The 27,125-nt window shown below is 64.9% G+C and overlaps 4 protein-coding genes across 4 annotated transcripts; 3 read left to right on the top strand and 1 right to left on the bottom strand.

The window, feature by feature from the left end:
* The first annotated feature begins 6,212 nt into the window (after positions 1-6,212).
* EMIHUDRAFT_441542 (hypothetical protein) lies at positions 6,213-7,994 on the top strand. Its single transcript, XM_005785962.1, has 6 exons — positions 6,213-6,400; positions 6,514-7,103; positions 7,173-7,236; positions 7,307-7,374; positions 7,451-7,588; positions 7,664-7,994. The coding sequence occupies exons 1-6, from the start codon at positions 6,278-6,280 to the stop codon at positions 7,875-7,877; spliced, it is 1,197 nt and encodes a 398-aa protein (XP_005786019.1). The 5' UTR covers positions 6,213-6,277; the 3' UTR covers positions 7,878-7,994.
* A 2,821-nt stretch (positions 7,995-10,815) lies between these two features.
* On the top strand, positions 10,816-16,341 carry EMIHUDRAFT_455768 (hypothetical protein; the record flags this gene model as incomplete). Its single annotated transcript, XM_005785961.1, has 14 exons — positions 10,816-10,874; positions 11,155-11,538; positions 11,604-11,643; positions 11,719-11,752; positions 12,005-12,176; positions 12,328-12,446; positions 12,531-12,695; positions 12,958-13,099; positions 13,176-13,272; positions 13,617-13,703; positions 13,975-14,065; positions 15,320-15,393; positions 15,620-15,746; positions 15,906-16,341. The coding sequence occupies 14 exons, from the start codon at positions 10,816-10,818 to the stop codon at positions 16,163-16,165; spliced, it is 1,851 nt and encodes a 616-aa protein (XP_005786018.1). The 3' UTR covers positions 16,166-16,341.
* A 1,109-nt stretch (positions 16,342-17,450) lies between these two features.
* On the bottom strand, positions 17,451-18,483 carry EMIHUDRAFT_313977 (hypothetical protein; the record flags this gene model as incomplete). The annotated part of the gene is made up of 5 exons (XM_005785960.1): positions 17,451-17,645; positions 17,720-17,791; positions 17,861-17,862; positions 17,936-18,002; positions 18,082-18,483. 5 exons carry the CDS (start codon positions 18,481-18,483, stop codon positions 17,451-17,453), a joined length of 738 nt encoding a protein of 245 aa, XP_005786017.1.
* A 516-nt stretch (positions 18,484-18,999) lies between these two features.
* Positions 19,000-22,976, top strand: EMIHUDRAFT_467765 (hypothetical protein; the record flags this gene model as incomplete). Its single annotated transcript, XM_005785959.1, has 3 exons — positions 19,000-19,059; positions 19,262-19,570; positions 21,090-22,976. The coding sequence occupies 3 exons, from the start codon at positions 19,000-19,002 to the stop codon at positions 22,923-22,925; spliced, it is 2,205 nt and encodes a 734-aa protein (XP_005786016.1). The 3' UTR covers positions 22,926-22,976.
* Positions 22,977-27,125: the final 4,149 nt, after the last annotated feature.

Below are 27,125 nucleotides of genomic sequence, written 5' to 3'. Positions count from 1 at the left end.
GCCGGGCATACCGCCGCCTTCGTTCGCCCCTGTAGGTGCGTGCGGGCGTGCAGCCGAATTCGTTCACCGCAACCCCCTTGCTCACGGCTTGCTTCGAGCGCGGCAACGCTAGGCCGCGCAGCACGTGGGGCAGTTGCTTCGCGATGGGGCGACGGCCCCAGGCCGCGGCGGCGGCCGCGACGGCGGCGGCAGCGGCGGCGGCGGCGGCGGTGGCGGTAGGGGCGGCGGCGATTGGCGGGTCACCGACAGCGCGTCTTTCCTGCACGACGTGGAGTGCGCGATGATTGTGGGGTTGTGCAAGCCTCCGCGCCCGGACTTGACCGAGGTGGTCGGTAGTACACATCATTGGTCCCTGGCATCCTCTGGGAGGACTCATGACAGTACGCCCCCCCGCCCCCCCGTACCCCCCCCCCCTGGCGGTGTTCCCATCTCGCTTGCCAGAGGTCACCCTGGGGAGCAGTCGGGTGGCTTGCTTGTCCCTCCGAGCCTCCAAGCCTCCAAGCCTCGTGCGGTGGGCGGTGCGGAGCCAGGGTTTGGTCTCATAGGTGGTTCGGTACACGGTCCAGCGGCAGGGCGCGCTGATGGCGGCGACTGGGCCGCGAGCGTCCTTGGTGGGGGGCATGCCGCCCCACCGCCGCAGCCGCTCCCTCACAATCGACGCCGCGCGCCGCTTCGCCGGCCTTGCGGCGGCCGCCGTCGCTGCGCGCGGCGGCGGCGGCGCGCGGCGGCGGGTGCCGACGCGCGTATGCAACGCGCTCCTCGCGGCGCTGGTGGACGTGGGCGACCTGGAGACGGCGCGGCGGGTGCTCAACGCGATGGACGGGCATCGCGCGGCGCCCCCGGACGCGTATTCGCTCTCCATCTTGCTCGCCGGATACGGGCGGGCGCGGCAGCTGCCGCAGGCGCGCCGCATTGTGGGAGCTGCCCTTTCCTGGACCTTTCCCGGACCTTTCCTGGACCCTTCCTGGACGTTTCCTGCAGGCGCGACGCATGTGGGAGCTGCTCAGCGCGGCGAACCAGGCGTCCGCATCTCCCCACATCTCCCCATATCTCCCCATATCTCGAGGTGAACGCCGTCGCGCAACTCGTGGATCCCTTTCTCCCCCTATCTCCCCCGATCTCCCCACCGTCTCAGGTGGACGCCGTCGCGCTCAACTCGTGGATCGACGCGTGCGCGCGGTGCGGCCAGCTGACGCAGGCGCTGCAGGCGTTCCAAGAGGCGAAGCGCTCCCCGCTCCTGAACGCGACCATCGACAAGGTGAGTCGGTTTGTCGGGAGGGAGGGGCAGGCTGCGCACCCACGAGCCACGTGCACCGGGCCGGTGCTTGCACTTTGAATGCCGTGCGAGGGCTCCCGCCCGTGTCCCGGGCGTGGAGATGCGAGGGTCGCCCCCCCTTGCCCCACCACTTTGTGTGTGCGGAGACGTTTCCCTTACCTCACCTTACCTTACCTTACCTTACCTTAGGTGACCTTTGCCACACTCATCAACCCGCTGGTTGCGAGGGACACCTCGCAGGCGGCGGTGCGCGCGCTGCATCTGTGGGCAGAGATGCACGCGCGCGGCATCCGGCCCGACACGGCGCTGATCAGCACGATGTTCGACGCGTGCCAGAGGAGGCTCGGCGGGGAGGTTGCGTTGCGCATCCGCCTCCACCTGCTGAGGCAGGGCTGGACGTTGCGCGACCTCGCGCCCTTCAACGGCCGCATCGCCACGATGCTCCCCTCGCTAGCGGAGATCATGGCGCGCAGAGAGAGCCGAGATGGCGCCGAGATGGCGCCGAGGTAGTCGAATCTCGCGCGCCGAGATCACCGCCCGAGATCGTCTTCCCACCCCGACCTCGGTGTATTCACGCCGTGGTCTTCACACCGTTGCAGGCGCACGAGGCAAAGTGGGCCGGGCTAGGAGTCCGGCCGTCGCGCAACCTCAACTCGGAGGTTGGCGAGCTCGAGCTGACGCCGCCGCCGCTGCCTCGCGGCGAGCGGCCCGCAAATGCCGAGACGCGGTCGGCGAGGGCGGCGTCGCGGGCGGCCAAGGAGACGGGATTCCGCAAGGCGAGCGCCAGCGAGGAGATTTTCGAGCGAAAGGGGTGGAATTCGATGGGGTCGGGCTGGAACCCGTTCTAGATGCGCGCCACCCGCCGCAGCGGCAGCCGCTGGCGCATGCCGTCGGCTTGCTCTTGCTCCCACCTCCTCCCCTCCTCGCCCGTGTGTTTCTCCACCCGTTGTTTAGCTCGACCCACCCCCCACCAAACTGAGACTAAACTCTAAAGGAGAGCCGCGAACCCGCGTAAGCGTAAAATACAGCGATCAGCGTGGTACCGGTTTACCCCCGCGCAAGGCGCATGCGGCGCGCGCGGCGCCCAGAGCGCGCCATAGACAAATAAATAAAAACGGACACCTCTACTCTGTGTACTGTGAGATGGGTAAAAAGGAACAGGTCCCCGCTCGTGCGATCTTTGTGCAGGGTTCTTTGTGGGTGTGGTCGGCGACTAGCCGGGGTCGTCCTCCCGATGGGGGACTAGCACTTACTAGCCGTCTTCCACATGGTCCCTCGGGTCCCGCGTGCTCCTAATCTTTTCGTACATCCTCCTGCTGATCTCCGCAAAGTCCTGCCCCTCGTCTCGCCCTGCGCGACTGCTCCGCCTCACCGTCGTCTGCCCTGCGTCGTCTGCTGACGGGCCCTCCATAGTCGGTTGAGGTCGCCGCCCTCCTCGTGCCTCTTCCCAACGTTCCCTCGGCGGCCGACGCCGTCTGCTCCGGCTCCCCAGTCCCCGGGTCTGCCCTGCTCTCGTCTGCGTCGATTTGTACATCGCGTCGATTCCTTTTGCTCAAGATGTTTGTGCCCGCGAGCGGCGGCGACCGAGGCTACGATTGCTCCGAGCAGGCGCGGCGCCGCGTCGGCCGCACCGCCCGAGCGAGACGCGATACCCTGCCGAGCGTGTGCCGCGGTTGCCTGCCACTAGGAGCTGCAGCGCTTCTTGATGCACATGGTCGGTTGGCCTTGTACCCAAATGTCACGCCTCAACCTGAACCTAGCAATGACAATGTTTCTGCAAGATCGCGCCTCTCCCAAGTGCCCCACGCACGCCGTTTTGCTCCATCCACGCGCAGTCGCCGGAATGTTGGCCGGCACGCGGTCAACCATAAATTTAGAGGAGCGTGATGGCGCGCGGGGCTCCTTGTTCTTTTGAGCTAGACTTCGTTGTTAATAGAAACAAGCGAAGGCACACACAACATGACGCCAAACACACGATTGCACGCACCGCACCGCACCCAGCACCCCCCCGCCGCCCCCCCGACCCCCGACCCGCCTGGGTGGGAAAGAGATGAGGAGATGGGACAGCGAAGGAGGAGCCACGAATACGTATGGGAGGTTTCGATGATGCGCCACGCTGCCCGGCGTCTCTCACTTTCCGGGACAGCCCCGCCCTTTTGAGGCAGGAAAGTGACGGCTACCCCGTACGCCCTGTTGCTTCTACCCCGACGCCGACCGCCCATCCCCCCTCCTCGTTCCCCCCTCGGCGAGCCGATGATCGTCGAGCCTCTGTCCTGCGCGCCCCCGACCCCCCCCCCCCCCACACACACACACACACCCACACCGCCGCCCGCCGCGCGAGCGCCGCGCGGCGGCACACCCAGCTCAAAAGAAAAAGAAAAATCTCTGTTGTGTGTGTGCACTAAATCTACTCTTGTGAAGCTGATTTATTGATACCAAAGGGAGGGCTACACGAGGCCCTCTACGCTGGGGTGCCGGCGCCCTACTGGGCGCCCCCCACTGCCTTCACCGGCGAGCTGATTTCTCGTGCTCGGCTCCTACGCAAACATGAAGGACATCTCCCTGCTGACGTCCATGCTCGTCGTCTCACTGAGGTGGACGACAGCTGTCCCGAACTGCGTCGAGTGCGGCCCCGGCACGTACGGCCCCGGCGGCAGGCTCGGCTCGACGAGAAACTGCACGTCTTGTCCTGCTGGCACATTCAGCGTGGCGATTGGCGCGCAGGATGAATCGACTTGCCGACCGTGCAGAGCCGGGACGTACTCGAACGCCAGCGGCCAGGGATTCTGCTTGGCGTGTGGCGAGGGCTCGTCCTCCGAGTCCGGCGCGTCCGAGTGCCACGAGTGCGCGCCGGGCACCTACAGCGGCGCCGACGACTTTGGCATTTGCAAGCGCTGCCCGGTCGGGACGTGGTCGAACAAGCCTGGCCTCGCCTCGGCCGGCGACTGCACGCCCTGCGCCGCCGGCAGCTTCGGGTCATCGACGGGCGAGAACAGCTCGGACGCCTGTGAGCCCTGCCGCGCTGGGACTTACTCGGCGGCCGGCTCCGGGCAGTGCGACACTTGTCCTCCTGGCGAGTCGTCGCCGGTTGGCGCCTCGAGGTGCACCAAGTGCGACCCGGGCACCTACAGCGGCGCGGTCGACTTCGGCCTTTGCAAGAGATGCCCGGTCGGGACGTGGTCGAACAAGTCTGGCCTCGCGTCGGCCGAGGCCTGTGACGACTGCCCTGCCGGCACCTTTGGAGCGGCCACGGGTAGCAACAGCAGCGATGCATGCAAGCCCTGCCGCGCTGGGACCTACTCGGCGGCCGGCTCCGGGCAGTGTGAAACCTGTCCTCCTGGCGAGTCGTCGCCGGTTGGCGCCTCGAGGTGCACCAAGTGCGACCCGGGCACCTACAGCGGCGCGGTCGACTTCGGCCTTTGCAAGAGATGCCCGGTCGGGACGTGGTCGAACAAGTCTGGCCTCGCCTCGGCTGAGGCCTGTGACGACTGCCCTGCCGGCACCTACTCGGGCGACACTGCGCAAACCAGCGCGGCGACTTGCCGACCGTGCAGAGCCGGGACGTACTCGAACGCCAGCGGCCAGGGATTCTGCTTGGCGTGCCCTGAGGGCTGGTCGACAGACGGTCCTGGCGCGAAGGAATGCATCAAGTGCCGACCGGGCTTCTACAGCACGTCTGAGTCGGAGTGCAGATTGTGCAAGCATCCTCTTTCCAGCACTGACGGCAGCGTAACGTGTCCATTTTGCACAGACGGCTATTACTTAATCGACACGAATAACGATGGCGAGCCGCAGTGCAGAAGCTGCCCAAACAACGCCGAATGTGCAGCCAACAGCACCATCGAAACCATCGATCTTCTCCCGGGCTTTTGGCGCGCTAGTGACAAGAGTGCCGTGCTTTACAAGTGCCGCGACTTTGGGGGGGCGGGAAATAGGCGGTGCGTCGGCGGCTCCGAGGCGGGAAAGAACGGCGATGGCTACTGCGCAGCAGGTTTCACCGGCCCCGAGTGCCAGCTTTGCGCCAATAACAGCCACCTAAGTGATAGCGGCACTTGCGAGAAGTGTCCCTCAGTCGGGGTGATGGTGGGCAACATCGCCGCCCTCTTCGTTGGCCTTTTTGTCTCGTGCGCCATCGCGGGGTGGGTCTACTCAACGACAATGTTGCGACGCAAGCCATGCATCGGCCCTCTTCTCCGCTTCGCCGACCGCGCAGTCGCCGCATTCGCCACGTTCAGCCTTACGGCAAAGCTCAAGATCCTGCTCGGGTTCTATCAAGTAGCGCTGGTTCTTGACGTCACCTACTCAGCGCGGCTCCCGGAAGAGTTCACGTCACCAACCTACAAGCTCAACGACTGGGTTTCGCTCAACTGGGCCAAGGCTTTTCTCCCGGTCCAATGTGGACCCCAGCTCGTCGCCGTCACGCTCCTTCCCGTGTGTCTCATAGCGTTGCTCTTGCTCACGGGAGTCGGGCTGCGAGCTTATCGCTGGCACGTCGCGCCCCCGCCACACCAGAAGCTCTGGCTGAGCGAGGCGAGACTCGGCCTCCTCGAGTTTCTGCCAGTCAGCCTTGTGCTCGTCTTCCTACTTGTGCCGGGGGTCAACGCGTGGATCTTTGGCGCGTGGCTGTGCCAGGCGACCCTGCCCCCGCTCCCATGCCAACTCGATGTCTTCTCAACCCCTCTTCCCACGCAGGCGTATGATGATCCCGGGCAGGACGACAACATGATCAGCTACTTGCGCCGTGACCCGAGCATCGAGTGCAACACCGATGCCTACAGGTCCAACATCGAACGCGCTGGCGTTTTCTCCAGCGTATGGGTGGGTGGCTCACTGATCCTGTACATTTCGCTGCTCACTGCTTGCTACAAGCCGCTGCGTGCCAAGATCTCGTCCCCGCTGACGCGGGCCACGGCGTTCCTACACCAGGAGTACACCACGACCTTCTTCTGGTGGGAAGCGCTGGAGCTGTCGCGCAAGCTGATTCTCAACGGCATTGTGCTGATGATCCCTGAGGAGCGCGCCTTTCTTCGACTCGTGGTGGCGGTCCTGCTCTCTTCCTGCTACTTGACGGCGCTTGCGGCAACGCAACCGTATCGAAAGTTTGAGGACTATGCGCTGGCCGTGGTTCGAAAACCGTTACTTGCTACGAAAACCACAGACACGCTTGCCGACGGTGTTCACACGCTCATGAATACCCCTTCACTCGACCCCCCCCCCCCCCTCCCCCCTTCGCGCAGGCAACAAATCTTGTGCTCCTCGCCAACTTCGTCTTGGCTGGCTGGTGCTCCATCTTCCTCGGCATCGAGGATCGCTCCGAGGCCATCGCCCTCTTTGGCTTCAGCAGTGACGATTGGATTGCGATCACCATGCTCATTTTCACCTTTGGCACGACCTGTCTCTTTGTCGTGCTCGCAGCCGTGATCGGCGCCATCGCTGCCAAGCGGCGGCGCGAGCGCAACCAGGTGCTAGAGGAGACAAATCGCGCGCTCGCAGACGCCGCGCTGGAGATGCAAGGCGTGCAGTGCACCTTCCTCTTCCTCGACGCAGACGTGATCCGCTCCGGGCAGTTCGAAGAGGCTGGCTACAAGACAACGCTGCCGCGGCTGCAGGAGATGCAGGCAGCGCACCCGGAGTGGATCCAGCGGCGAGTGCTCAAGCGGCACCTCGCATATGGCCGCCACGCGTACCGAGGCAGCATCCTCGCCGTGAGCCACCGCTGGGAGCAGCCCGACGCACCCGACGCGAGCGGCGCCCAGCTGCGGGCGATCCGCGAGTACCTTCAGAGCCCGGCCGGCCTCGAGGTGAGCTTCGTCTGGTACGACTACTGGTGAGCTGCCCCATGCGATCGCGTGGCATCGCCCCCACGTATATGCAACCCTCCGCCCTCCCCCAACAGGTGCATGCCGCAGGGCAATCGAACTCCGACCGAGAAAGTCGACTTCAAGAGGATGCTGCAGAATGTTCGCCTTGCTCTTGCGTATAGGCCTGCTCTTGCGAGCAGCAATACCATTTCGCAGCGTGTCTCCGTAGGTCAACCTGCTGTACCTCGGCTGCTCCGTCCTCATTCTGCAGGAGCTCTCTTACCTCTCCCGCTTCTGGTGCGCGCGCTCCACGGCCAACTTTCCCACTCTTCGCCTCTCTAGACCGTTTCTCGCCCTCCTCTCCACGCTCTAGGACGCAATTCGAGGCGTGGTGCAGCATGCAGGCGGCCTCAGGAGGCGGCCTCGGGCCGGCGCCCGCCGCAGAGCGGCGCTGCACCGTCGTCCCTATCCACCAGGCCACGGAGGGCATGGCGTCCGAGCTCATCATGATGTGAACGCCGCTCTGAAGACCTGCGGAAGCCCAGGCCCTCGTCTGTCACTTCCGCATTGACAACCTACCGCATAGGTGGGCGAGTCGCAGCGTGGACGAGGCGATCGACACGCTCGCGAGCCCGGATGTGACCGTCACGAACCAGGCCGACAAGGAGCTGCAGTTGTACAAGCTGCGAGAGCTCGATTCGCTGGTACAGGAGGCCGTGGCGCAGTGCGAGAGCGAGGCTGCCCACCCAACCGTGGTCGAAATTGCACCAGACGGCAGTTCTAGCAATCAGCATCTTTGAGACGAGTACTTTCAGTCCTGTACGTCCATTTCCCTCGTCGCCCTCCTCGCCCTCCTCGAGCACGCCGCGGCCGCTCTGGCGCCGGCTCTGGCGGCGGCGGACGGTGCCGAGGGGCAGGGAGGGTAGCCGGCGAGGCCGCCGCTGGTGGTGGGTGCGACGCAGGCTGGGGCGGCTCCCCACTCGCACGGCGGTCCACGCCCCTTAAATGCGCAATTGGCGCCGGCTTTTCCACCGGTCGCCATAGATTGAGTGTCTAGCTACTAGCTGCGTCCTGCGTGAGCACGCGCGACGCGGCGTGTCACATATAAAAAACTGCTGACGTTTAAAATGTGACTCTCGTACTCCGCGCTAAAACACCCACGTACTCGCTGTCGCTCACGTAACCGACAGAGCTGTGCTCAAAGTTCCAGGCGCTCCCAGCGACAGGCAGAGGGGCGACGGTGGGCGCGCCGCCGTCGGCCCGCCCTTTGGCTCCACGATCGGCGGGCGGCGGTCGATCCTCGGCGCAAACCGCGGCGGGCACGCGCAGCCGCACGATGAAGCGACCGGGCCGCCGCTCCGCTCGCGGAGCCGCACGATGAAGGGAGCGGCTGCATGGCGCGCGCAGCCGCGAGCGCCGCGGCGGAGCAGCATGAGCGCCCACTCGCAATGCGGCGTCTCCGACGAGCAGCCGTGAGGACCGCAGAGAGCCGCGCGAGCTCGTCCTCGTCGAGCGGTGGCATGAGGCTGGGCGGGCACAGGCGCGAGGCGTCGATCGCCGCCATCGTGTGCCCCCAGTTGGCTCGGATGAGCGGTGCGCCGCCGTCCTCGCGGATCGCGAAGCGCTGCTTGGCGTCGGTCGCGACGACGGTGCGGACCGACCTCTCACTCGCCCCCAAGGACGCGCAGAGGCGGGCAAGCGGCACAAAGCCGTCGGGACGCAAAGCGTCGCCCAGACCAGCTGCGGCGGCGCGGTGCCGCAGCAGCGCTGACACCCTCTTCCGCAATGGCTCGAGCGAAGCACCGGCGCCCTCCCCCTCGCCACCGCAGCAAGGGGACCCAGCGGCGGAGCCAGAAGCGGCGGCTGCAGCAGCCGCCGCCGCCGCGTAGCACAACGGCGTGCATCCCGCGCAGTCCTCGAGGTCGAGGGAGTGGCCTCGCTCGCGCCAGTGATCGAGCAGCAGCTCCAACACGGCAGTGGCGGAGTCCATGCTGCTCGCGCTGACGCCCAGAGGCCGGCTTAAGAAGCCCGGCCCGAAAAGAGCGACACTGGACGGGTCGCTGCTATCGGCCCACCGAACGGCGGCGTGGAGGGGCGAGGAGCCGCTCTCGTCGCCCGCGGTCGCGTCCAAGCCCTCGAGGCCCAGCAGCTCGACGACGACGTGAGTGCGGACCGCCCAGACGGCCTCATGCAGCGGTGTCCAGTGCGGCCGCGAGGCGGGCGCCGCGTTGAGAGTGGCGACGCCGCTGGAGGAGCACAGCTCGCGCACACAGTCCACCTGGCCGAGGGCCGCGGCGAGGCCGAGCGGGGTGCGGTCCCACGCCTCGCGCGAGGAGCCGCGTGCGACGACCGCCGCCGTCGCTCTGCTCGAGAGCAGCATCGCAACAATCGAGGGGAGGCCGCGCGCGACGGCCGCGTGCAAGGGCGAGACGCGCAGAGGCGGCGGCCCCGTCCCGCCGTCGACGCCAGCGGCCGCGCCGAGGTCGGCGTACCCATCGACGGGAGGGTCGGCGAGGAGGAGCGCGCAGGAGGCAGAGAACTCCGCCTTGACGGCGCGCAGCAGCGCCGTCTGCCCGCGCTCGTCGGTGAGAGGGCAAGCGAGCGAGCCGGCTGCCGCCGCACCGAGCACGAGCCCGCTCGCCGTCCTCGCAGGAGTCGCTTAGGCGGCTCCCGTGGTGTACCTTTGTTAGTGTCGTCGTGCGAGGGGGTGACGGCGGTTCTTGGAGCACTTGGAGTGCAGTCAGAGGGCCCAATTTGAGAATCGTGCTCTGAGTTGGGTTGTTTCGTGTTGGGTTGGGTTGTGGTTGGGTTGGGTTGTTCCGCGTGAGGTTGGGTCGTCGGCGCGAAGGGTGAGGTCTCGACCGCCGCCGCTCACGCCAGCGGACGGCCACTGCCGGTGTTTTTGGCTTCGCCACCGTCCAAGGCGTGCGCCATGCGCTCGCCGGCATCGAGCGAGCACGTCTGTCCGACGAGTGGCTTGCTGTGTGGCCGCCTTCTTGTGGCTCTCGTCGAGAGCGTTTTGCGTCCCGGCGGGTGGGAGAATGTGTGTCGTCTGAAGTGTCACTGTGTGCGTCACATCGATGTGGATAACAAGCACGGTCGATCCGTCAAAGCGATACACTCGTTCCTATCACGCTGGAAGGCTTGCACGGAGCTCTGTGCCGGCACACAGAAGAGCCGTGCGGCAAGAAGAGCTCGATGGGGAGCGAGAACCGTCAGATTTTCAGGTGTAGCCTGAAGTCCGTCGCGACGCACTCAATCCCTCCCGAGCGAAAGCCTGTGGCTCTCTCGAACTCGTCGATATATTGCGAATAAACTGCTCTTCCCGCATAGCTTGCAGAGTCAGAGGCGCAGAAAGGCTACGAGTGTTCGACGAGTCTTGCGAGCTGCGCGGTCAAACCTGGGGGGGACTGACCGCATCAAGGCGGACTTCCGAAACCTGGGTGAGCACCTCTGGCAGTTCTCGCTCCCCATCGAGCTCTTCTTGCCGCACGGCTCTTCTGTGTGCCGGCACAGAGCTCCGTGCAAGCCTTCCAGCGTGATAGGAACGAGTGTATCGCTTTGACGGATCGACCGTGCTTGTTATCCACATCGATGTGACGCACACAGTGACACTTCAGACGACACACATTCTCCCACCCGCCGGGACGCAAAACGCTCTCGACGAGAGCCACAAGAAGGCGACCACACAGCAAGCCGCTCGGTCGATCACGTTGCTCGCTCGATGTCGGCGAGCGCATGGCGCACGCCTTGGACGGTGGCGAAGCCAAAAACACCGGCAGTGGCCGTCCGCTGGCGTGAGCGGCGGCGGTCGAGACCTCACCCTTCGCGCCGACGACCCAACCTCACGCGGAACAACCCAACCCAGGCCCACAACCCAACCCAACCCAAAAAGCACGATTCTCAAGTTGGGCCCTCAGTCATTAGGTAGGTAGGTAGAAAGGTGAAGAACAGCCAGGCTCGGACTGGACACCAACGCGGTAGTCATTAGCCTCACATCCAGGGCTACCCAACGCGGCCAAAGGATATCCACCTCGAGAACCTCGATGCGCTTTCTTTTCTTTTTTCTTTGGGTAGTTCGCTGCCGATGGCGCCGGCGCACCGGGAGCACAACTGCATCCACGAGCACCTTGGAGAGCCTGTCGAGCCGCGCCGGCGCACGCGCCAGCTCTACGAGGCCAGTGAGGGAGGGCCGCCGCCGGAGAAGAGCGGCCCGGACGAAGGCGATGGCGACGCGAGCGGGATGCAGCCGCTGCGCATCGTGATCAACACGGACGCGCTGCGGTCCGACCCGGGGTACACGTGCTTCCGCGTGGGCGAGTTCGTGAACGGCCAGCCCTGCCGCCAGGAGCAGGTGCTGACTCCCGTCAAGCGCTCGACGCTCGAGGAGTCGCTCATGCCGCGCGCCGCCGCGTTCTTCTCCAAGGCCCTCTCGGTGAAGCGCGTGGTCGGCAATTTAAGGTGCGGACTTGTGCACACGTCGCTGCCTGCGGGAGGGATCTCTCCCACCATCTCGCTGCGAACAGGCTCGGCTCCTTTCGTTGCGGCTTTAGCGGCGGCGTGGCGGTTCCCGCGAGTCGTGCTTCGGCCACCGGCCGCGACGGAACGGCGCCGCTTCAGAGCACCGTGTGCTGTGAGCAGGTGCCGCGCGAGTATGCCACCACCGGCGTCGAGGGCGCCGAAGCCTAGACGCTGAAAATCCCTTCTTGTATTCCAAGGAGCGACGAGAGGACACGTACATGGCTGCACTCGACCGTATTCAGCCGTATTCACTGCATTCGTAGCCATCGACGGTGCTACGAATACACGGCACGTGGCCGTATTCCCGCCCTGATGTTGGCGTGCTCACCATAGGCGCGCCAGCTCACGATGATTACTGATTGTTAATGCTGGTGAACGTGTAATGACTGTTTCACGGTTCTACTAGGCGCCGACATTGTCTTCTTCGTCACTGCGCGGCCAATTGCGGCGCAGACGGGCTCGGACACCATCGCCTTCAGCGGTCACTGCGAGGTGGACCAATTCGGGCGGCCGATTGCGGCGCATTTCAACTGGTCGCCGGTTCATTTGGACGTACCAAACAGCGACTTCGAGTCCACGTACGTGGTCAAAGAGTTGTTAGTTCACAGTAGCGACCAGCCAGTGCCGAGCAGCGACATCGCGTCCACGCACGTGGGCGGGTGGTTGATGAGTTCACTCAAAGGCACTGAATGCGCCACCGACTGCCCGCCCCTCCCGCCGCGGGCGAAGGTACCTCCTCCGCGTGGCGCTGCACGAGATGACGCACGCATTAGTCTTTTCGCCCGGGCTCTTTGACCAGTTCCACCGCCAGCCGGCCACCGCCTTCTTGCCGGCCGTCGGCGCGTGCAGTATAGCGCATGACTCATTGACCGTCCCTTTAATTCTGGAGAGCCAGTCGTGCAGCGCGCCAAGGAGGAGCGACCATGTCGCAGGCGGCGGCCGCACTCGCGCCATCGTGACGCCCCGCGCGCTGCGAGTCGCGAGGAACCACTTCGACTGCCCCAAGCTTGAGGGCGCACCGCTAGAGGACGGCGGAGGCGCGGGCACGGGCGGCGCTCACTGGGAGATGCGACTCTTCCGGGACGAGTACATGACGGGCGCCGCGCCCTAGAAGCGGACGATGAGATCGCACCACACATGCTGGCCCCGAATCGCCCTCGAGGCGACACGCACTCCGCCGCCGCACGCCGCGGTAGTCTACAGCAGCGCCTCCTTCTCTTCGCAGCCCGGTGCCTCCACGCAGTGCCCTGAAGACTCGGCGCGAGACCGTGTCCCCCCCCCCCCCCCTCCCTTCCCGCCACCCACCCACCCACCACCACCACCACCACCCCTCCCACCTCGCCGCACTCCTGACGGTAGGCTCCGCGTCGCCGGGCGTGAGGGTCATCTCTGAGCTCACCCTGGCGGTCTTTTCCGACTCGGGCTGGTACGCCGTCGACGGCTCCCTCGCCGAGCCGTTCGCTTGGGGCGCGCGCGGCGGCTGCGCGTTTGCGCTCGAGGGGTGCGTGAGCGGCGCCGCACCTCCTTCGCGGCCTCGGGTGATCTCGCGGTGATCTCGGGCGATCTCGCCTCTGCAGGTGCGACTCGGAGGTTGCTTCGTCGGTCTGGCACCGTCCGGGGTACCGCTGCTCGCAGACGCACGAGACGGGCTGCTCGTACGACCGGCGGGCGGAGGTCAGCCTGGACCCAGCGTCTCCCCACATCTCCCAGCATCTCCCCAGATCTCCCCTGCGACCGGCGGGCGGAGGTCAGCCTGGACCCAGCGTCTCCCCACATCTCCCAGCATCTCCCCAGATCTCCCCTGCGACCGGCGGGCGGAGGTTAGCCTGGACCCAGCGTCTCCCCACATCTCCCCAGCATCTCCCCAGATCTCCCCTGCGACCGGCGGGCGGAGGTCAGCCTGGACCCAGTATACGCACTCCCCAGTGTGCTGCATCAGGTGTACTGCGGCTTGCGAACCTACTCCTCCCTACATCTCCCCCCATCTCCCCCTATCTCCCCAGTATGTACCGCACTAGGTGTACTGCGACTTGCGAACCTACTCCTCCTCGCTGCCGCCGCACCAGCAGCACTTTCCGGACCGGCCCGACGTCGGCGGCTACTCGGTCCCCCTTTCCTCTCTCAAAGTCACACACACACACACACACACACACACACACACACACACACACACACACACACACACACACACACACACACACACACACACACACACACACACACACACACACACACACACACACACACACACACACACACACACACACACACACACACACACACACACACACACACACACACACACACACACACACACACACACACACACACGCATATCTCCCCATATCTCCCCCTCTCTCCCCATCTCTCCCCAAGGTCCTCCTCGACTACTGCCCCGTCTTCCGCCCGTACGCCAACGGCAACTGCGCCGAGGCGGCGGCGGGCTGGGAGCGGACCTCTGAGGAGCGTTGCGAGGCGCGCCGCCCCTAGAAATCGGAACACGCATTCTTGTCTTGCAGCCAGCGCTCGAGAGGACACGTGCTCCGCTGTAGTAGTAGTACCCCGCATTCATGTACTCCTAGCAGCGCTCGAGAGGACACGCACTCCGCTGTAGTAGTAGTACCCCGCATTCATGTACTCCTAGCAGCGCTCGAGAGGACACGCACTCCGCTGTAGTAGTAGTACCCCGCATTCATGTACTCCTAGCAGCGCTCGAGAGGACACGTACTCCGCTGTAGTAGTAGTACCCCGCATTCATGTACTCCTAGCAGCGCTCGAGAGGACACGTACTCCGCTGTGCTCGAGCGGATTGGACTGCACTCGCTGCACTTGCACCCCTCGTACTCACGCGGTGCTCCGAATACGTTGCACGGGGCCATCTTCACACCTCAAGCCCCCCCGCGCATGCATGCCGCAGGCGTGCCGCTGCTTCTCCTTAATCAATTAGCTAATTAACTAACTAATTAATTGATAGGCGTGCCGCTGCTTCTCCAAGGAGGACTCCTTCGGCTCCTCCGTCGCCTCGTGCTACAGGGCGCGCTGCCTCAACGCAACCACTCTCGAGGTCCGCGCAAACGGACGCTGGCGCGCCGCCGCGAACCAACCAAACGCGGCCCAGCCGACCGCCGGAGATCGCACGAGATGTGTCGCCGCGTAGGCGCCGCTGTCCGACAGAGGGGGGGGCCGTGCTTGCGCATGGCGGAGGGCGCGCGCCGCGAGATGTGTTCCGAGAGGGCAGCGCGCCGCATACAGCTGCATTCAGCCGCCTTCCCCTTTCTTCACTGTGTGCGCACCCACCGCGTTCACGCGGTGCTCTGAATACACCGCACAAGACCGCCTTCTCGCCCTGAGGTTGGCGTACTCAGCGCGTAGGCACGCGCCGCCGCCGCCGCCGCCTCCTCATCCCCCGGGCGGCGTGGCGGAGGGCGGAGGCGGAGGGGGGGCGGGAGGGGGAGGGCTGGGCGGGCTTGCGGGGTGGGTGGGGCAGTCTGTCGAGTCGTTTGGGTCGTGGTATGGCGGCGAGGTGCTGCAGTGCCCGCCCGCGGTCGAGCTCTGCGCCCTCGACGCCGACATTTGGCCCGTGCTGACCGAGGTTTGGCCGGCACGCGGCACGTGGCGAGGAGGCGCTGCCGTCCGATTGCGCGGCGAGCATTCGCGCCTACCTCACCATGGATTAGCAGTGGTACGCATTCGTGGGTGAGGAGTGGTTGTGCCACTGTAGGCGAGAACCTGCACTTGCTGCACCCGCCTCTCACGCTCTCGTTTGGCCTCCCGGCGCACGAGCCTAGCGGACCCGTGCCTCTTCCAACCAGCACTCGAGAGGACACACCTCCCCATCTCTCCCCATATCTCCCCATATCTCCCCCCTGTCCGTACTCATGTCTTCCAACCGGCACTCGAGGGGACGCGTACTCCGCCGCATCACCCCGCGCCCATTCTCTTCGCAGTCCTCGCTCTCGCGCTCCGAGTGGACGGCGCGAGACCGTCGTCCCACCCCGACCTCGGCGTCTCCACACTGCAGGACGGGACAGACGTCCTCGCCTCCAATCTCTCGCTGCTCAACGGCACTCACGCGCTGGCGGTCCAGCCGCCGTTTGGCTGGCTGACCTACTACGCGGTCGCCGACGTGCTGCTTTCCGACTCTCTCGGTCTCCCCGCCCCCCCCCCCCCCCCCAAAGCAGCGGCGCTGTGTCCTCCCCTGTGCCGTCGCCTTGCCTCTGCTTCCCCCTGCCCCGCCCTGCCCCGCCCCCTCGCCTCGCCCTCTCGCTTCTCCACACGCGCCCTCGCCGCCACTCGGACCGGCGCAGGCCGCACCGCCTACATCTTCGCGGGGTACACGATCGCGCCGGACCCGCTGCAGTACGCCGCCACGGCGGCGCTCGTCGTGCTGCTCGTCGCGCTCTCCTGCGCCCTCCCCGCCTACTTGCGCGCCGGCTGCGCCGCCGAGATGCGCCGCCCGCGCCACGCAGCCAAGGCGTTGCGCGGCGCGGCTGCCACAGCCGCTGCGGGCCAGGGCGGGGCGAGCAGCCAGCGCAGCGCGGGAGGAGGGAGCAGCGCACTCGTGTGAGGGGGCGATGGCGGCCCGCCGTCGGCGGCGCGGCGGACTGAGGGACGGTTGTCGGTTGCCCGCGCGCGCCACGAACTGGCGAGGACAGACACAAACCTGAGAGCTGATCGTGTCTGGTGTGTCTGGCGGTGCGCATGCCAAATAAACAAATAAATAAAACGGACCAGGAGATGGGTAAACGAATCCTATCAAAACAACTCATTTTTCTTCGCTCCTGACTGGGTGTGACTCTGACTGTGCAGCTGCAGGTGACCAGGTGTATGCAGTGTTTGCAGAGGTAAGGTAAGGTAGATTTCTCCACACACACAAAGTGGTGGGGCAAGGGGGGGCGACCCTCGCATCTCCACGCCCGGACACGGGCAGGAGCCCCACGGCATTCAAAGTGCAAGCACTGGCCCGGTGCACGTGGGTGAGCAGCCTGCCCCTCCCTCCCGACAAACCAACTCCCGCACACACACAATCGCACTCTGGCCATCGAATGACTCCGAATGACTCACTGTGTGTGCTAAGGCAGAATCTCCGCAGACATCCAAAACGGGCCGTGCCGCGTTTGTGGTGTCTTCTCAAGCACTAGCATCCGGACGCCGCACTCGAGCGGGCGGGTCACATCTATGTAGGCCCAGTGTGCGCACTAGGCGCATATGCTAGTGCTATCCTGCCCTATGGGAGGCAGAGGGGTGGGGGGAGGGGGGGGCAGAGGTAAGGTGGGGTGAGACTGGGGAGGGCCTCAAAGGTCCTCCATGGGGGTGGGGTCCGGCCCGAACAGGTCGAAGCCGGTCCCGCCATCGCCGCCGGCGCCGTCGCCCTCGTCCGCCTCGGAGGCGGAGGTCGTCGAGCGGGGCGTCTCGCCCGTCGCGAACCTGCCGCCGAACACGGCGTCGGCCGGCGCCGAGGCGCCGGCAGCCGTGATCAGGTCGGCGACCTTTCGGTCCCTGCAGGCCGCATCAATTTTGCCGCCCCGGGACGGCTCGTATAGAGCTCGTTGGCGAGCCGGCGCTGAGGGGCCACAACGGAGAGAAAAGAAAAACGGACCTGGTGTGCGATCTTACTTGAGACTCGCCGCACAAGTCTCGCCTCGAAACGCAGACACGCATCCGGAGGACCCGGGAGGAGACCCTCGGTACAACCCTCAAGCCCTCTTCAGGCGAGTCTTCCCGCGCTGCGATTTCTGGGCCAGGTGGTTCACTCAGCCTGAGTATATGAATCAGCCGGGTAACAGTGAACCAGCAGTGGCGTCAGCCGGTGCTTCGGTAAGAGCGCCTGCAGGTACGCTTCAACACGTTGTTCAAGCGGCCTCACTTCGGCGCGCGCACTCCTCCGACCCTTCAAGTGCGGGATCGAGGGCGGGAGCATCGTCGCCATTGCCCTCCGCATCCTGATCGTGCGCCTCCGCCTCCGCCTCCGCCTGCGCCTCCTTTCCCTCGAGCCCCTCCCGCCCCGCCTCGCCGTTCGCCGCTCCCCCTCGCGGCGGCGGCGATGCCTGTACAGAGCAAACGCTTCAGGACACGCACTCTCTCCCTCCACCGTCCTCTCCTCTTTCGGCGGCGGCGCCACGTCGACGTCGCGCCTCATGAGCGCTGCTCGCTCCCTCCGCTCCGCCTTGTCTGCCTCGATGTCCGCGAGCACCTGTTCACACCTGCAGCCGTGAAGACGCCTTTCCCAGCTCCACGCTTTGCCCGCTGACATTAGAGGGACTCCTGTTTTGCAACCGCTCGCTGTCAAGAGGCGCCGTTCACAGCGCATGGGATTGACGGTGGAGGACGTCCGCACCCGGTCCCGCTGCTCGCTGCTCCCCGTCACCTTCTCGAGCCGCGCTCGCTGCGCCCTCTCCGCCCGCCTACAGGGAGGAAGGTTCCGAGAAGGCTCCGAAAGGCCTGGGGAGGAGGCGCTTGCTGCGCCCTCTCCGCGCGCCCGACGACGAGCGATTCGTAGCGCGCGAGCCCCTCCCTCGCGGCCGCCAGGATGCTCAGCGCGAGCGGCGACACCTCCACCGCCCAGAACTCTTCAAACTCGTGTACGACCGTGCGGAAACCCATCGCCATGACGAGCTCGAGGCCGCCGGGGCACTTTGCGAGGCAGCGCTGGAAGGCGGCGGAGCTGTTCTTGATCCGCGTGTACTTGCCCTCGTCCGGGTGCTCGAGGATGTTGCCCGCCAGCTTGAGCGCGAGCCGGATGGCTCCGAGCGCAGTCGCGTCATCCTGGATCGCTATCTTGGCGTCGAGCGCGCGCAGAACGAGCTTGCGCGCCTGGGCGACCTCCGTCTCGAGAGGGTCTGGCGCCGTCGACGGAGGGCAGTACGGGAGCGCGTCCGCGCTCATCTCTCGCCACCGCGAAGAGTCTGTGTGCTGAGGCTGGCTGTCCTCAGCGCTTGCACTTGGCGGGACTCGTTCGCTGTTCACCGCGATATAGTTGACAAGAAGAAATTGTATCCTTTTGATGCACGCCCTGCGTGTGTGTGTGTGTGTGTGTGTGTGTGTGTGTGTGTGTGTGTGTGTGTGTGTGTGTGTGTGTGTGTGTGTGTGTGTGTGTGTGTACACACACACGCCCTGCGAGCGGGGCGGGGTGCGCACTGTCCCTCTGTGTTCGTGTGCGTCGCCCATCTCTCCCTGGAGATGACTGCTCTATTTGTCGGAATCTGAAATTGTTTTTCACAGATCACTCGGCGAGCACAGATTACTCGGAATCGAACAAATTTTAGATTGCTCTATCGTGTGTGTGTGTGTGTGTGTGTGTGTGTGTGTGTGTGTGTGTGTGTGTGTGTGTGTGTGTGTGTGTGTGTGTGTGTGTGTGTGTGATTGTGTGTGGGCTGCTCCGAGGGGGCCCTGTGCGATCCGATGGGTAGGGAGTCTGTGCCCGGGCGGTGTCCGGTGTGGAGTCTCTCTCTGATCCCACCTGTGATGTTGGGTAGTGTCGAAAAAAGAAAACAGACAACCCAAAGGAGGAGGACAGGGTGGTCCCCACCTGCACGACCACGAGCAGGATTTTGCATGGATGCCAAGTGCGCTATACTTTATTTTTTCTTCCGCCAGATGCGGTTGATTCGGCTGAGGGAAGGCGGGCAAGTGCAGCGCGGACGCCGTTTTTCTTCTTCGCTAGGAGGAGGCCGAGGAGGAGGGGGAGGAGGGGGAGGAGGAGGATGCCCCCAAGGGAAAGCTCCAGCAGCTGGATGGCGATTACCGCTTTGCGCGGGAGCAGGATTGCGATCTACGTTTGTTTGATTTTGAGGCTTTCGGAGGCTTTGGAAAGGAGGTTCGCAGCACCCTGAGGGAGGCGGCGAACCAGCTGAGCAACAAACTTTCGCACGCTCAGCACCTGGACGAGGTCACATGGACCACCAAGAACTGGCACGGGCTGCAGATGCAGCGCTTGTCTGTCGTCCTCCACACCGCCGTGGCGTGGCAGACGGTGAACGAGCTAGCGTGCGGGGAGAGCGGCATTGTGCATGGTGCGGAGTGCATTGCCGTTCTTAACGGAGTCGCTTAGGCGGCTCCGGTGGTGAGCCGGTGTGTGTGCCAGTCCGCGCCAGTCCGCGCCCTTGTCGTGCCAGTGTGCTGTCTCTCTCTCTCTCTCTCTCTCTCAGTGTGCTGTGAGAGAGGCTTGTATTTTAACAAGCCATGTGTGTGTGTATATGAGCGGCGCCAGCACTGTCGTGCCCGCCGAGCTTCGCCAGGGCAACCTGGGCTCGCTGCGCGCCCTCCTCGCCGGGCGGACGCGCGGCCCAGCGCTCACGGCCGAGCTCGACGCGCGCCTCGAGGCCGCAAACCAGCACACGCTGCTGATTATCGCCGCTGAGCGCGGGCAGGCCGACGCGGTGCGGCTGCTGCTCAAGAGCGGCGCGAGTGTGGGGGCGACGACCGGCGACGGCTGCTCCGCACTGATCATGGCGTGCCAGAGGGGCCAGCTCGAGTGCGCCCAGCTGCTTCTCGAGGCCAGCGCGGCGGTCAACCAAGCCAAGACGGATGGCGCCACGCCGCTGTTCATGGCGTGCCAGCAGGGCGAGCTCGAGTGCGTGCGGCTGCTTCTCGGCGCCGATGCTGGTGTCAACCAAGCCCTGAAGGACGGCGCCACGCCGCTGTTCATCGCGTGCCAGAAGGGCCAGCTCGAGTGCGTCCGGCTGCTGCTCGGCGCAAGCGCGGTGGTCGACCAAGCCAAGGAGAGTGGCGCCACGCCGCTGCTCATCGCGTGCCAGCACGGCCAGCTCGAGTGCGCCCGGCTGCTCCTCGAGGCCAGAGCGGCGGTCAACCATACCAAGGCGGACGGCACCACGCCGCTGTTCACGGCGTGCCAGGAGGGCCAGCTCGAGTGCGTCCGGCTGCTGCTCGGCGCAAGCGCGGTGGTCGACCAAGCCAAGGAGAGTGGCGCCACGCCGCTGTTCATGGCGTGCCAGAAGGGCCAGCTAGAGTGCGTGCGGCTGCTTCTAAGCGCAAGCGCGGCGATCAACCAAGCCAAGAACGACGGCGCCACGCCGCTGTACGTCGCGTGCCAGCAGGGCGAGCTCGAGTGCGTGCGGCTGCTCCTCGCTGCCAACGCGGCGGTCAACCAAGTCAGGGACGGCGGCTTCACGCCGCTGTACAAGGCGTGCCATAAGGGCCACCTCGACATCGCACGGCTGCTCCTCGAGGCTAGCGCTGCGGTCGACCAAGCCTCAGGCCGCGGCTGGACGCCCCTGCACGCTGCGTGCCTGGAGGGCCACTCCGCCGTCGTGCTCAGCCTGCTGCGGGCGGGCGCAGACACGGCGGCGCGCACCTCGGGTGGGCATACGGCGCTGCAGCTGGCCAAGGAGAAGGGCCACACCGAGTGCGAGCGCGCCTTTGAGGCGGCGGCGAGGGAGGCGAAGAGAGCGGAGATTGAGGCGAAGGTGGAGAGGGCAGTGGCCGAGAGGGCGGCGGCCGAGAGGGTGGAGGCCGAGAGGGCGGCCGAGGAGGCTGCGGCGGCGCTGCTGGCGGAGGAGGAGTCGGAGAAGTGCGCCGAGGACAAGAAGAAGGCCAAGAAGAGGGGCAAGAAGAAGAAGCAGGGCGGCATGGGTAGCGTTGGGCCGTCGCAAGAGGCCGAGGCGCCGGCGGAAGAGGGGGAAGAGGAGGAGGTGGTGGCGGCGGCGGAGGAGGCGGAGCTTGCGGCGGCGCTTGAGGAGAGGCGCGCGCGCGACAAGCTCAAGGAGGCGCGGAAGCGGGACAGCCAGCGGCTGCGCAAGGCGCATGGCGCGGCGATGGGCGCGCTCAAGTCGCTCAACACCGCGGACAGCCCCTCCGCGCTCCGAGCGGGCATCGCCGCCGCCAGGCCGCACGTGGGAGTGCTGCCTGCCTTGGCCGAGGAGGTGAGCGCGGCGGAGTCGCGGCTGGAAGAGCTGTCTGTCACCGAGCCGGAGGCGGTTGTTGCTCGGCCCGTCGAGATAGCCCTGTCGGACCTCGCCGCGGCTACGGACGGGTTTGCAGAGGGCAAGCTGATTGGCAGCGGCGGCTTCAGCCACGTCTACGAGGCGTCGGCCGACCTCCACCTCTCCCTCGCCGCGCCTCCACAGCTGCGCCACTTGCCGCTCGTCGTCAAGCGGGCAAAGTCGGGCCAGTCGGGCGGCTTGTCGCGGGCAGAGCTCGAGGTGAAGCTGCTCAAGGCGGTGAGCCACCCGCACCTGCTGCCGCTGCTCGGCTACTGCCTCTCGCCCGACGGCGTCTGCCTCCTCTCGCCGCTGATGCGCGGCGGCTCGCTCGAGGCGCGGCTGCGTATCTCGGATCCCGACTGCGCGGCGCAGCTCCGGCGGTTGGGCATGGCGGAGCCGCCGAGGCCGCTGACGTGGCGGCAGCGCGTGCGTGTCGCGTGCGAGGCGACCGAGGCGCTCGTCTACCTCCACTCGAAGGGCATCGTGCACCGCGACGTCAAGCCAGACAACATCCTGCTCGACGAGAAGCTGACCGCCGTGCTCGCCGACACGGGCTTTGCCAAGGACCAGCGCCCGGACGCGTCTGTCCGCTGCCGCTCGACTGCCGCCCTTTACATGACCACGGGCTACCTCTGCCCCTCCATCATCAAGGGGGGCGAGTACTCGAGCAAGACGGACGGCTACGCCGTTGGCATCACCCTCCTCGTCTGCCTCACCAACCGTTCAGAGGTGCAGCTCACCGACCGGTGCGAGGACGAGTTCGAGGAGGACTGGACCGACATCGACGTGACGAGGATCGCAGACGCGGCGGCGGGGTGGCCTGAGACTGCGGCGCGCGCTGTCAAGGACCTCGCCAAGGCGGACGGGAAGAGCCTCTGCCACGACAGCCTGCGCAAGCGGCCCACGCTGCCCGAGGCTCTCGCGACTTTGCAGGCGCTGCTCTCTGGCTCGCAGCGCGGGGCGGGGATGGAGGAGGCTGCGCCGGCACTTGGAGACGAGGCCGCCACCGCCGCCCGCACCACCGGCTACGAGCCTTCGCCGCTCTCGGTGCAGGTGCGCGGCATGCGCACGTCCGGCGACGCGCAGGCGCGCATCCAGGACAACATGATGCTCGCCTTCAAGACGCTGATGCCGCGCCTCGACGCCGTGTACGCCTCGCGCTCCGCGGCGGCGCCCGACGGCTTCGAGGAGCGCATCAACTTTTGGCACCGCGAGTGCGGCCTGCCGACCGAGCTGCGGAGGCAGCTGCACTCGCTGCGCATCTGGGCGAACGCGGCGAGGCACCACGACGCGGCGAGGTGGAGGAGGGACGGGCCGCGCAGCGAGGGGGAGGCTTCGCGGCTCGTGGCCGCGGTGACGGAGGCGATCGGGGCGCTCGAGGGGTGAAAATACGTTACGGTTGACTCTCGCATGCGACACTTTGCGGTAGAGGGGCTCGCGGCCGCACGCCCCTTCTCCCCCTTGAGGTACCCGGGTGGTGTACCTGTGTTAGTGCCAGTGCGCGCCAGTCGCCAGTGAAAGAAAGAAAGAAATCTAAAAAACAGACGACCAAGGGAGGGATGAGGGTAAGGTAAGGTAAGGTAAACTTCTCCACACACACGAGGTGGTGGGGCAAGGGGGGCAACCCTCGCGTCTCCACGTCTGACGACAGGAGCCCCACGGCATTCAAAGTGCAAGGCCCAGTGCGCGTGGGTGAGCGGTGTGTGTGTGTGTGTGTGTGTGTGTGTGTGTGTGTGTGTGTGTGTGTGTGTGTGTGTGTGTGTGTGTGTGTGTGTGTGTGTGTGTGTGTGTGTGTGTGTCTCACGTCACTGCATCCTCCGCCGGTTCCTCCCGTCGCCTCTTCTTTGTTCGAATGTTTTTCAATCCATCTTTCACGAAGCCCTCCCATGTAGCTAGCGTTCTTGGCGAATGTCTCGAAATGGCCAGCAGGCGCTGTCTGCTCGCGGTCTGTGCGGGCCGCTCGTCCTCCTCGCCCTTCTTTCGTCCTCCCGTCCCTCCCTTCCACCATGGCCTTCTCGGCACTTCTTTCTCCATCCGCCTCGCCCTGCCTTTTCGCATCGTGCCGTTCGCCCTCCATTCGGTGACCTCCATGGCTGTCCGCCCCTTTTTGGGTGGCGCTCTCGATACGGTTGCGTCAACCTCGACGTCGCTGTCGCCCTCCCCGTCCCCGCCGTCGTCCGTGCCTCGGTTCGCGTCATCGGTAGCGTCTCCGTTGTTCCCTCGTGCCCCGCCGTCGCCCTCTCTGCTCGGGCCGTTAGCGATTTCGCTCCTCCTGCGTGTCGCCCCTCCGTCCCCTCCCCTTTCTTCGTCGTCATCGTCGCTGTCGCGAAAGCCCTCCGGTCCCTCGATTCCCTCGCCTATCCCCTCCGCTGCGTCGTCCCAGTTTATATCCTCATCCTCTGCGCACGTCGCGTTGGCTTCCTCTCTCCCCCTTTCCTCCCTGCCCCTCTCGCTGTCTCGTCGTACTCGTTGCTTAGCATGTGCATGACTAGCTTCTGTCCGTGTGGCACGAGCCACAGGTCTCTATATTGCGCAATGTCACTCGCTGTGCCGCCGGCCTTGAGCGTTAGCATCGCGATCCATTCCCTCCACACCTCCGGGTATTCCTCCGTTCGGATGCATCGCATCGTCGCTTCCCAGTATGCTCGTTGCAACCACTCTGGTGCACGCAGCAGTAGGTACGCGTTGAAGCCGTCCTTCCCCGTTCCCTTCTTGGCCTTGCACTTTGCGAGGGCTCGTTTGAAGTTCTCCCACGAGCACACTCTCTCCACCACGCTGGTCGTGTCGTCTCGTTCGTCTTCTTCCGTCCCACTCTGTGCGCCACTGGTGTCGCCGCCGCCGCCATCGCTGTTCTGCGGCAGTAATTCTTTTATCAGCGTCGCCATGACCCTCGTCGCTACTGGGACGGCCCTGAGCGTCCGCTCTCCGTGTCTGGCCGCTGCCGCCCTCACTGCCGCGGGCTCCTCGTGCGTTATGTCCGGTCCTTGTTGCGGCGGGGGCGCTTTCTCTATGATTCTCGTTATCTTCGCCGTTCGTGCGGTCCTGCGTCCCCTCGCTCGGTTTAGTATCCTGAATACGTCTCGTATCAGTCCTTGCTTTGTCGTCGTTATTAGTCGCTCCAGCTCGTGCACCGCCGCTCTCTCCCCCACCGCCCTCTCCGTCGAGTCCATCTTCTCAAGTCGTTTGCTCATTTTCTGCAGATGGTGTCGGCATGCATCCCGCGCGGCTTGCGCCCTCGCCGCATCGCCTCCGTGCCTCTCCCGCTTGATCACCTTTCTTAATTTTGCGTGGTGCCACAGTGCCTTGTAGATTCTGCGCTGTTCTGCGTCCCCGATATCGTTTGCGTCCTCTCCCGTCTCCCCTCGGTACCGTTCCGCCTCTCCCGCCAGCCTCGACCACCGGCCAATCTGTTCACAGAGCGACGCGCGGTGCGTCTTCGCCGCTGGCCGCTCCTCGTCCCCGTCCTCGTCTCTTCGCGTCTTGCCCTTCTTTCGCTTGTTCCGGATCGCCGTCGCCGCCGCTTCCATCATAGCCTGTGCCTCTTCGATGTATGATTTCCCTCCTCCCGTCCTTTTCCACGTCTCTCCTCCTATTTGCCACATATTCTTCATGGACCCCGTCTCAGTCACGTACGTCGCCCATTCCGCCTCGTCCCAGTCGTCTAGTTTTACTCCAATCCGCCTGTGCTGTCCTTCGTCGGCGTTCTCCTCTGCGAGTATGATGTCGGCGTGTACAATTTTGTGATCGTCTTTCTCTCCTGGCATGACCTCCGCCTCGCTTGCTCGTGCTCGTGTCTGCGCGTCGACTATTATGTGATCAATCTCCCTTCCCCCCCTGTGCGTCGCGACGCCCGTGCCCAGCGACTCCATTTGTTCGGTCTCTAGCAGGTCTTCCATCTCCGTGTCCGCCGTCCCCATTTGCCGCCCTCTTTCCTCCACCCATTTCCGCGTTACAGCATTCATGTCGCCGATGATGAGCACCCTCTCGTGCGTGTCGTGTCGTATCGCTTCTTTGAGCTCCTTCCACGCCTTGGCGATTTCGTCATTGCTCTTTCCTGTATCGGGCATATACGCGCCGTACACGCTGATTCGGTGTTTCCCATCGAGTGTTTCGAGTATCACCCTCCTCACTCGTGCAGCGATTATGTCGACCTCCTGTTCTGGTTCAACTTTTTTGAGTTTGTCGGTGTTCCATACGATGGTCACGCCACATCTCGTTCGCCCGCGTCCGCGCTTGGCGTTTTGCGGGTCGCTGCTCGTGCCCGCCCCCGATGTTGCTCCTGTCTGCCCTGTGTTGGCGTCGGCGTCGGTGTCGCCCTCCCTCTCGCCGCAGGCAACGCTGGTTCCATACCCCTCAAGATCCCATCTCCCTATCACTGCAGCTCTCTCGTCCTCTGTCGTCGTGCTCTCCGAGATGACTCCAAGATCGCCGCGATGGTCATTCATCATGTTGATTACGCAGGCCATCGCTTCACTTGGTGTGGTGGCCAGGTCCTTCCCATTGCCCGTTTCTTTTCTCCTGTATACGTCACTTTCTCTGCTTACCATGTGCTGGCCGGGTCGGTTGTATGCGAATATTCGGATCCTCTTGATATCGGCCTTGCTGTTTTGCCGTCCCCTTCCGACTGCGTCGCCTTCCTCGCACGCACTCCGACGTTTCCCAAGCATCCTCTCATTGTCTGTGAGGGTCCGGTGCCGCGGTATCGCAAGGCTTTGCACTCTCAACTTTGGGCGTCTCACGGACGCCGTCGCGCGAACGCCGTCGTTTTGAACGCCTCGCTCGTTGGTAGCTCCTCTCTCGTTCTGCTCCTCTCCCGTGCTTGTCCTCTCATTGTCTCGGGTTGTCGCTCTCCTCTGACGCAGCCCTCGTGTCGAAGTGGAGGGTGTTGGACCCCTTCTCCTCGTGGTTGACTGTGTGATTGGCATGCAGCCCCGACCCCTCTCGTTCATCCTGCGTCGGCATGCGCTGGCGCGGCTGGTCGGGCTGTCGCTCTGTGGCGCATGTCGTCTAAGGAGGTCTTCCTCGCGGCATTGCGCCCGCCGAATACTAACACGCTCGCGAAAAGAAACTCGTTGAGAAGAGATACGTTTCGCTGAGTCATCAGCGAAGCCGGCGGGGGATATCCAATCTCGTTCCGCTCGCGTTGGTCGGGGTGGGATATTGTGGCACGTGGTGATAAAGGAATGGCGTCTGCATGCCTGGGTCCTGGATTTGGCTCCCATCTGTGTGTGTCTGTCTCTCAAGGCGCGTTTAGCGTGCGTCAATCTCGCGGTGGGGATCTCAATTGATCTCTCGCAAACTCGCGCGATGAAGCACATTCTCGCACATTCTCGCACAATCTCGCGCAATCTCACGTAATCTCGTCCAGAGACACACTTTCTTGCGCAACCTCGCTCTATCACGTGCAATCGTATGCGATCTCGTGCAGTCTCGCGCAACGTCGTGCACTCTCGTGCACTCTCGTGCATTCTCGCGCAATCCCGTGCGATCTCGTGCGGTATCGTGCAATCTCGTGCAATCTTGTGCAATCTCGGATCTCGTACAATTTCGCACAATCTCACACAATCTCGCGCTGTCTCGTACGGT

This window comes from Emiliania huxleyi, assembly GCF_000372725.1.
Source record: "Emiliania huxleyi CCMP1516 chromosome Unknown EMIHUscaffold_156, whole genome shotgun sequence".
NCBI classification, from domain to species: domain Eukaryota; phylum Haptophyta; order Isochrysidales; family Noelaerhabdaceae; genus Emiliania; species Emiliania huxleyi.
Note: the sequence above shows the minus strand (reverse complement) of the source record. Positions and strands in the feature narration are given on the sequence as shown.

What these genes read in the sequence shown, in the direction of transcription:
- EMIHUDRAFT_441542 (XM_005785962.1), top strand. Translation starts at nt 6,278, where the DNA reads ATGATCCCTGAGGAGCGCGCCTTTCTTCGACTCGTGGTGGCGGTCCTG. An exon ending in TCAAGAGGATGCTGCAGAAT is followed by an intron (nt 7,237 to 7,306) that starts GTTCGCCTTGCT and finishes GTGTCTCCGTAG; the next exon opens with GTCAACCTGCTGTACCTCGG. An exon ending in GCGTCCGAGCTCATCATGAT is followed by an intron (nt 7,589 to 7,663) that starts GTGAACGCCGCT and finishes CCTACCGCATAG; the next exon opens with GTGGGCGAGTCGCAGCGTGG.